Source organism: Mirounga angustirostris, unplaced genomic scaffold (genome assembly GCF_029215605.1).
Source record: "Mirounga angustirostris isolate CCGP_5_RB_7025 unplaced genomic scaffold, mMirAng1.0.hap1 SCAF_13, whole genome shotgun sequence".
Classification (NCBI taxonomy): domain Eukaryota; kingdom Metazoa; phylum Chordata; class Mammalia; order Carnivora; family Phocidae; genus Mirounga; species Mirounga angustirostris.
In genome coordinates, this window is record NW_026991721.1 from 12982855 (window position 1) to 12993352 (window position 10498).

Below are 10498 nucleotides of genomic sequence, written 5' to 3' on the forward strand. Positions count from 1 at the left end.
AATGAATTATAGATAAATGTAGTATCACTGTACGTTAGTAGAAATATAAATAATATGTGTTATTTTGGATTATTTCCTCATGTAGACATTGTCTTAAATTCTTTATTCACATTATTTAATGTAATCTGGAAAAAATTTATTCCCATTATTCTATCAACTATTCCCATTCTATGGATGATGAAACTACCCAAGACCCCACAGGATGAAAATGGTGAAGCTGGTAGAACTGGCCATTAGTGTGACCCATGACTGGTTTTGTTGGTAGTGTGTGCAGTCTTTGTTCTTTAGGATATCAGGGTGTCCAAGCATGAAAAGGTTGCATCAGAGTGATACAGAAGAAGCACAGGCTGCCGTTCCTGCCTTTACTTTTAGGTTAGTACATGAAGTAACGCCCTTCACTGTTTTTTACTTAAGTTCTACATCATGTGCTGCTCTGTTACTAGGTGTGGAGCAAAGACATAATCGGATCTTTTTAAAGAGGTAAGCCATGAGTAAAGCTTTGAAGAATGAAGAATGAATTGGTTTGGACAGATTATGAACAACCAAAAAAGCATACCCTTGGAGAAAAGTCAAGAATATCTGCTTAACTCAATCAGCAATTGAATGTGAAATTCTCAATCTCATCAAGAGAATATGCCCTCCAAAAGTAGAAGAAAGGCTTTCCATTTGTAATACAACTCAGATACTCAGGATGTAATTTCAGATCAAGACTTCTCTTTGCTTTCTTATTTATGTCTTGAGTTTCCAACACTGTGCTATTGATATAGGACATTTGATGTTTGTCTTCAGGTGGATGGGTGGCTGAAAAATGAATATGATAAAAACAAACTTCACCGTGACTGAATTTGTGTTCCTGGGGCTCTCGTCTCAGCCAAAGATGCAGCTCATTCTTTTTACTATGTTCTTGTTCTTTTATTTATTAACAGTGGTGGGGAATATTATAATTATCACTATTATCCAGATAGAACCTCGCCTCCAAATGCCCATGTACTTCTTCCTCACTAATTTATCCTTTCTGGATATCTGCTACACATCCACTAATGTCCCACAAATGCTGTCCAACATGATGGGAAAAAAGACCATCCCATTCTCTAGCTGTGCTACTCAGATGTACTTCTCCCTCTCCTTTGGAATGATTGAGTGTGTTCTCCTTGGGGTCATGGCTTATGACAGATATGTAGCCATTTGCCATCCTCTCCATTATACTATCATTATGAACCAAAGCATCTGTGTCCAATTGGCAGCCATTTCTTGGTCCAGTAGCTTCCTGAGTTCCATGGTTATCAATGTCCTCACCTTGAGTTTGCCCTACTGTGGGCCCAATGTCCTGAATCACTTTTTTTGTGAGGTCCCTTCCATCTTGAGGTTGGCCTGCACTGACACCTCATTTACTGAGCTGGTTGTTTTTATCTTCAGTATCATCATTGTCTTCATCCCTTTTCTCCTCATTGTTGTTTCCTACACCCGAATCCTTCTATCAGTTCTCAGGATACAGTCAGCCTCTGGGAGGCATAAAGCACTGTCCACCTGTGCCTCCCACCTGACAGTGGTGGTCTTATTCTATGGAACTGCCATTTTCATGTACATGAGACCCCAGTCAAAGTCCTCCAGGGCTGGGGGCAAGATCATTGCGGTGTTCTACACTGTGATTACACCCATGCTCAACCCCTTGATCTACAGCCTAAGGAACCAGGATGTGAAAGGAGCTTTAAGGAGAGCTATTGCAAAACAGAGGACATGAAGTGTCTTAATGGGACACTAAAGTTAATTGTTAATCTATGATAACTGACTTCTGAATATGAAGTGAGACCATAAATAAGACCTTGGACAGTCAATGTTTCTCTTGCTATTCATAAAGGACACATAAATCCAGCTGCAAACTCAACAGGAAACATATATGCCCCAAGGACAAATGATGGCTTTAATGTGTGAAAACAACTCCCTTTATTGAGTAACTATTTGCTTAGTCCCTGAGAAATCTTGGTTCTCTAAAATCATAGACTATCTGAAATTAATTGCTTGAAATTATAACCGTAAGATGAAAAATCTTATTCCAATCTGAAGGATCTAAAACATCTTCATATAGAGAAACATTCTAAATTTTTAACTCAAGTAGAGAACTTCAGATAAGGGTTTTTGGATGTAAGATTTCACATCTGTCTTAATTTTGTAGTTTACAAGGAAACAAGACTGCATCTACTTTGTGGTTGAAACCAATTTTTGAACCCTTTACATATAGCCCTGTTTTGCAACAAATCTGTCCAAATATTGCTTCATTTAAATTTCATTCAGCAGCCAGACCATGCAGGGCTGAGATGCCTGTGTTAGGAGTAAATATTTATTCTTAGTAAAATGTAAGTATTATAAGGAAGGTGATATGACACAACTTACGTTTTTGAAAGGTTTTCTGGTTGCTGTGTGGAATATATATATATATCTCACAAGTTTATGGAAATGAATATTTCTTGTGTTTTAAAGCTTTTCAACCAGTGGTATACTTATTTTTTATTTTTTTTTAAATTTTATTTATTTACTTGAGAGAGAGAATGAGAAAGAAAGCATGAGAGTAGGGAGGATCAGAGGGAGAAGCAGACTTGCTGCTGAGGAAGGACCCCAATGTGGGACTTGATCCTGGGACTCCAGGATCATGAACTGAGCCAAAGGCAGTTGCTTAACCAACTGAGCCACCCAGGGGCCCCTCAACCAGTGGTATCTTTAAAAAGAATTATTTTTTGAATTAAGAGAATAGAAAAAATAATTTAGCGTTATTATACTTAATAAGTCTAAATATGGCCTTTGATTAACATGTTATTAAGTTAGATACCCTCTTTCTAAAATTTTCTCACTTGTTGTTTTATAATTTAGAATAAAATAAAAAGAGTGTAATTCACTTTCACAGATATTCAACAACTAAAATGCCACCATTTCTTCCACTTAAATGTGAAGGTCATATGCAATCAGTAAATGAAGCATTTCTGATGGAGTATAGGTAAAGTGGACTTCATTGGTTTAAAATTGACTTAAAAAGTAAAAAGCAAAATCACTAACCAACTAGTCAAATTCATTACATAGCAGGGCGCTTTTCTTCTATATTTGCCTTAATATACAAATGACTTTATATGTCATGTATTTGCTTAATACATGGATGAGGATTAAAAACAAATAATTCTTTTTTTTTTTAAGATTTTATTTATTTATTTGACAGAGAGAGACACAGTGAGAGAGGGAACACAAGCAGGGCGAGTGGGAGAGGGAGAAGCAGGCTTCCAGCGGAGCAGGGAGCCTGATGCGGGGCTCGATCCCAGGACCTTGGGATCATGACCTGAGCTGAAGGCAGAAGCTTAACGACTGAGCCACCCAGGTGCCCCAGAAACATATACTTCTAATCAACTTTCTTCTGAACAATTTAAAGGGAAAAGTAACATTTAAAATTCTCTCAGTTACTATCAAATAAGAAATACATATTTAGTTGGCTATTTGTGAATTAAAAACATTAAATTAATTTTGAAGAAGGGACATGAAATGCCTGAAGGTACAACAAATGGAAAGTTTATTTTTTGTTTTGCAAAAATTACTAATCCATCTTACCGCTCAGCTCTGTAAATGAGTGAATTAGTTAAAAATGCATAAAAAAATTGCAAAACCATTCTCATGGGTGGGGGTGGGGTGGGGTGGGGTGGGGGACACATAGCCAGAATATGTAAACAAGTGGAAGTAAATATTTTTGTATAGTTTTTCTAAAAATATTTAGACCAATTGCTTGGCCTAATTGATTCATTCTGACTAGTTTGTTTTGATCAGTAATTTGGAGTTGGGTGAATGAAGAATAATAATGCAATCCAAACAGCCCATGCCCTATCCTAGTGCCTAGCTAGAACTTTTCTTCTTTTTTAATTTTTTATTTAAATTCAATTTAGTTAACATATACTGTATTATTAGTTTCAGGGGTAGAATTGAGTGATTCATCAGTTGCATACAATACCCAGGGCTCATCACATCAAGTGCCTTCCTTAGTGTTCATCACCCAATTACCCCATCCCCCCACCTGGCAACCCTCCCATAACCCTGAATTTGTTTCCCATCCAGCTAGACCTTTTCAAGCAAGCTTTCTTCCTTTCATAGGCTTGCTTCTTTTGACAGAAAAGGAAAATGTAACACTTAAAGACATTTAACTGATAATTCTATGTACTATATGTTATGATCATAGCTAGAACCAACAACAATTAATTTTAAGATTAACACAAATAATGGTGAATTCAGCAATTATTGGTCCTTCACAACATCAAATGTCCTATTAAATTATTTCCTTCCTACATTTGTTCGGGATTATGGTAATGAGATGACAGTATAGCTTGGATAAGTACTAACTAGCACTTTGTTCGTACTGAAATAAAATTAAAGCCTAGAGTAAACAAAATAATTAGAGAATGGATTGCTGCCATGAACTACATTTTCTCAGGGCTTGACTAATCAGTATTATTGTGTATTGTAAGAGATTACATTTGGAACAAGAATAATGAAGTTATAATTTCACGGTTTTAATTTAGCTATGTTACTATGAAGAAGTCATTCCATTTCTGTGAACCTCATTTCCTTCATTTACAAAGTAAGACTGTTGTTGGATTAGATCATCTTTAAGTATCAATCAACCATGTCTCTATTTATATCTAGCTATCTCTGTTCTCTCTGAATAGATTTATTATAAATTTGTTACCAAATTTATATATCATAAACTTGTCAGAATTTCTTCTGAAATGGCTTTAGTTTCACTTTTTGGATTTGGTTGATTTATTTTAAGGATAATAATGCAATTTTGAAAGATTTTAATGTCATTACCATAGGTATAGAGGATATAATACACACTTGTAATATGTCATGTTACCAGCTTTCTCAATGAGCATCTTTTCCCTTAAAGTGAAAAACATTAATTTTGTATTCCAGTCAGTAAGTATGAGGATTGTAAAATACTGAATGGGAAGAAAGTCATGGGGAAATTGATCATTCCTCCTCGATACCATTCTTTCAGCATGATCTGAAAGCTGACCTGTTTCTTTTATATCATCTCCTATTTTGCATCTTTCCCTCACTTCCTTAAGATATAGTGACTCGTCCAGCCCATCTGATCTTGCAAAGATTCAGCTTACTATGGTCATAAGCAAATGTGAAACTTTCAACAAATGCTTCGGAATACAATCCTGACTAATCAATCTAATCAAATCATCAGACTGAATGTAGCCACAAACCAGATCTTTAGACAGTTTTCCCAATTCTGATTATGCCTGTCACTTTCTTTAAGTTTGCACATTTCCCTATTTTATAGAACACTGGACTAAGAATTGGAAAAATTTGTTCCAATTCCAGCTCTACTACTTATAAGCCAAGAGCCAGCCCATCAGCATGCCATTTAAACTTTTATAACTCTGGTTTCATCAGCTTAAAATATAGGGCCAATAATGTTGTCCTATGTATTTCAAGATCTTATATGTATTTTTAGTAGGTTTCCCAAGGCCCAGAGTTGGGACTAGGTTCTGGTGGTTCTTTAGTCCAGGAAGGCATGGTCATTCATTTGTTCAATGAGCATTTATTACTCACTTATTATATCCCAGGACTTGAGGACAAAAAATAAGACTACCTTAAAGTTTCACAGTCTACTAAGGAAGCCTTTATATCAAAAGAGTATGTACCCAGTACTTCTCTAGAACAAAGGAAAGCTGTGATGATTGATTTGTGACATAAAACAGTATTTTCTAGATGGGTTAGTGGCCTTTGAAGCATAGGACTGACATTAGCAAAAGTATACAAAGGGAAAGATTTCATGGTATCCTTGGATTCAATGTGACTTGAACTTCTGAGAAGTGGGATGTGGAAGGAGATGGCTGGGATGAAGCCAAAAATGTAATATCTCAGATGTCATGTGTGAATGCCATTCATAGCGTGCATTTTCTCAGTATCTCCAGTATCCTAGAACCAGGTCTGATGAAGAGGTTAGTTCTTCTTATTAACACCCGATCAAACAGAGTTAAACACACAGATCCCAGTACAGCTGCTTCCAGAGCCCTCATGTGGCTGCACGTTTTTGCAGTGCATGGAGCTCTGAGAAGCAGTTGAGCCAACAAATAGTTCATCTCACGCCTTTCTTTTCATAAGCTTGTTTTTCCTTCAGCATATGTTATGACCTCATTATTGCTATGGGGCAACTCAGGTACATATTTTATAGTGTCTGCTTTTGAGACATTTACACATGTACGTGTATAACTATAATATCCACACACACAGTCATAAAAAAAGTTATAAATTAAAGGTTGCTGTTCAAAACTGGGTTTTTTTTTAGCAGTCCAGTAGCTCAGAGAGCGCATTTCAAGGAGTGGTGTTTGAGCTGGTCCTTGAAAGAAGAGAGGAATTTGGATGTTCTGAGATATGGAGCTGGGACTATTAAAGGAGCACAGAGTGGAGAGGAGAAGGAATTTGGAAGGATACAGAGGTAGAAAAATTGGAGGGCCACTAAAGAAATAGTTTTGCAGGAGAATCTGTTGCACAAAGAGAGCAAGAAGGAATAATACCAGAGAGGTGGTTTAAGGGTGACAGCCTGGAATGCCAAGCAAAGGACTTTGGCAATATTATAGCTCCTGGGTTAAGAGGGATAACTATTGGAAACTATGGGATAGATAAGGAATCTCAGTCCCTAGTTATTCTAGGTATTCTCTCTAAGGCAGAGACTAAAGGCAGGGATTTCTGCTTGGATTCCTCCCCTGGGAGAAGACTAGATATAAAGGTAAATATAAGAATTTTATCCAAGCTCCATTAAGAAGATCACACCATCTTAGGTCACCAAACTTTCTGAAGTTGCCAGAATCTCCTTGAATTTATCAACCTAAAGGGCAGGTTATTATACTGGTTTCCCCAAAGTTTGCTTTGTTGATGGATAAAGGACAGAATTTCAAGGAACAAAGATGAATCTTCTCTTGAATCCACAAGTGATATACTCCCTACTCCCCAAGCAATGAATTCCCATTTCCTAAATTAGTGTCTGATCTTGACCTACATTCCAGCTTTACCACCCAGGCAAAATGGTCCATGGAAATGTCCCCTGGTTTCCAATCTCTTTGCCTTTGTTCACTATGTTTTTTTCTTCTGCCATTCCCTACTACATTTGCTTCCCTCTTTAATTTCTGGGCTCTGCTTCCCAAAATAACTCACATGCTCCCTTCTCCATAAAAATTCCCTGATCTCCCAAGAAGAAATGCTGCCTTTCAGGTCTGAGTCTCCAAAGCACATTGTCTGCAATTCTCTTTTGGCAATTTTTACCCCTGTAGTACAAGACATTTGCATTTACTTTATCTCCTATGGATGTCAAATCCATGAAACCGGGATATATATATAATATATATATTGTCCACCAAGTCTTAAGCACAGAATGTTTAAAAAAAATCTCAGCTAAGTTTACATAGCTTGAAAGTGGAAGGAGAAGAATTTAATCTCAGCTTTATCTCATTCTGACATTGCCCCTCTTAACCACTTCTGCATCAATTTTTGCTTTTCAAAGCTCCCAGTAGAATGAGTACCAAGTCTTTGTTGGTTAAAGAAAATACCCGCTCATGTGATTTTTGCAGTCTATTATAGAGAATATGATTGACATATTTACCTTTGTTATGATTTTTATCACTGGACAAAGTAATGTTTGGAAGAGCATTCAGGCCTTTTCAAACATAAGGCATTTATTTATCACTTATTTGAGCAAACTAATGGGATTGATAAGGTATAAATACTAGTGCTCATTTTATTGATGAAAAGACTGAGGTACAGAGACATTAGGGGATTTATCTGATATAATTATTGCTGGGAGTGGGATGAAGACTAAGATGACTCAACTTCTTTTTTTTTTAAAGATTTTATTTAAATTTATTTGTCAAAGAGAGAGAGAGAGAATGAGAGAGCACAAGCAGAGGGAGTGGCAGGCAGAGGGAGAAGCAGACTCCCTGCTGATCAGGGACCCTGATGCGGAACTCGATCCCAGGACCCAGGGATCATGACCTGAGCCAAAGGCAGACACTTAACCAACTGAGCCACCCAGGCGTCCCATAAGGTGACCCAACTTCTACCCATCTTTCTCTGGCCATTGTAAATTGATATGCATACCTTCACCACCAATTACATGGAAAAAAAAATAGATTCCTCACTATATTGCATCACATCGATAGCAGAATCATAGATATTTTAGATATAAATGAAAGGAAAATAGAAGCAACTAATGTTTATTAATTATCTTTTATGTGACAGATTCTTTACAGAGATTACAGCACATCCTTTGAAAAATGTTAGAAAGTAAGCACTATTATTCTCATTTAATAGATGAAGAAACTAAGTCTGATAGAGATTAAGTAACTTGCCTATAGTCACAGAGCAAGAAAATAGCAGAACCTACATGAGGGCTTCTTTCTAAATAGTCTAAAGCCTGAATATTTGCCATTATTAGAGTGGCAAGCATAGCCCTTGGGTCAGTTTTTGATTCTATCATTAACTTTGGATACAACAATCAATTAAGAAAAAAAGTTGTCCTCCAGTAAGAGGGTCACTGAATAGAGAGGCAAAAATGGGACTCAAAGGCCTTCCTGATTCTAAAACAACTACTCTTTCAATTATAATGTATACTTGGTTTACATTATAGTAGTTAATGTAGTTAATGAGATAGGAAAGCTCTATTTTTTTATTTTTCACACATCATGTAGATTTGCACATTAGATTATATAAAAAAAAGTCACTGAAGGCTGATTCTCTGGACTGCCAGCTCTACATCCGTCCATTAGTTGCTGTACTTTCTTCATAATGTGACACCGGAAATATGTTTTTAGAAATTCATGATATGACTGTGCAATTTTGCACCAGGTAAATTTCATCTCATGTATAATGATACCCATTAGAAAGCCTGGTAAATCCTGGGTCTTTTATCCCTAAAACTCTCTTGTGCCTTTCACAATGAGTGGGGACATTATACACTTTAGGATAATTCTTGTGTTTCCCTCACCTTTGACTATATTGCACTGGGGGAAAGGGGGAGATAGGAACATTATTGCTTGGAAGTATTTTAACTGACGGTGTGATGGAATTTTAGCATATCTGAGAAAAACTTACCTTTCCCTCATCTCAGTCTGCCCCCTTTACCTGCTGCTGATACCTGACACTCTTGTTTTTTAATTCAAGATTTGTAGCCTTGAGAACATGCAGACAGGAATTTGTCTCCTTTATTGTCAGTAATCGATACCTCAGGGTTAATGAAACTGTTCTTGGATAAGGGCCTGGGAATAATGGTGGAAAGCATGAAGAGTGCCAGTGCCCTAGGAAAAGGCTAGGGTTTAACTAATATTAGAAGAGAGGGAGAGGGGATACCTGGGTGGCTCAGTCAGTTAAGCATCTGCCTTTGACTCATGTCATGATCTCAGGGTCCTGGGATCGAGCCCTGCATCGGGCTCCCTGTTCAGTGAGGAGTGTGCTTCTCTCTCTCCCTCTGCCACTCCTCCTGCTTATGCTCTCTCTCTCTAATAAATAAATAAAATTTTAAAAAAGGTAGTATAGAAGAGAGGGAGAGAAAGGCATAGGGGATTTGGGATGGGAGGAGTAGGACACTAATCCTACAGACATTACAATCTGGCTAAAATTGGCCTCAGGGATTGATCCAAATTGTATCTTTCTTAGGATCCCAGAGTCCCTGGGCTTCCCTGAAGGCTAAAATGATATCAGTATATGAAGTTAACAAAACCCAGATGCCCACCTCTTTTGAATATTAGGCAGAGGAGACGAAAGAGATCCAGTCATTATTAGGTGAAACCAACCACTAGACAGAAGGGAAAACTGAGGACACCCAGGTAGCAGCAGAGCCTAAGTCTGCAGCTCTTATTCTTGGGCTTTGCATAGCTCATGATTTGACCATTGGTGGCCACAGTTTCAGAGAGATAGTACAGTAACTGGAAACACAACAAACTCTTCATTGGCAAATGCATGTCTTATGTTTATATCCTCTAGAACCTGGTGCATATGTAGCACTTAGAAGTTTTTGCTGAATATATGAATGGATAGCTCCTGGGCTAAGTTAGGGCATCTCTCATACCAGCTCCATTCCCCACATATTTAACTACATTTTCTCTGACTTGCTTTTAGAGTAAGTCATTTGGATCTGTCATTCCTCATGATCTTGAAAAAATATACTTTAGGGTGATTGGCTATTTATTTTTCCTTTCGAGTTTTGTCTCCATTTCTAAGCAGGTGAGCCAAAGTCAAGTAAAAAACAAATGCATCTAGCATACTTTTCAAAAATATTAATTTATATTTCCTTCATATCAGAGTGTTAAGAGCTATAGAAAACCCTACAGAATTTAAGATTGACATGGCAAGTAGACGGTGGCTGAGTAGTGTTTATTAGAAAATTATCTACATTTTCTATCTCCTGCCACTGCCCTTTGACCACTATCATTTACCTGTGGTAATTAGAAATTTTCATGTTTTG

General features: G+C 37.2%; 1 protein-coding gene across 1 annotated transcript; it reads left to right on the forward strand.

Annotated features, from left to right (window-relative positions):
• The first annotated feature begins 808 nt into the window (after window positions 1–808).
• On the forward strand, window positions 809–1741 carry LOC123856399 (olfactory receptor 2G3-like). The gene has a single exon (XM_045892602.2). It carries the CDS (start codon window positions 809–811, stop codon window positions 1739–1741), a length of 933 nt encoding a protein of 310 aa, XP_045748558.2.
• The last annotated feature ends 8757 nt before the right edge of the window (window positions 1742–10498 follow it).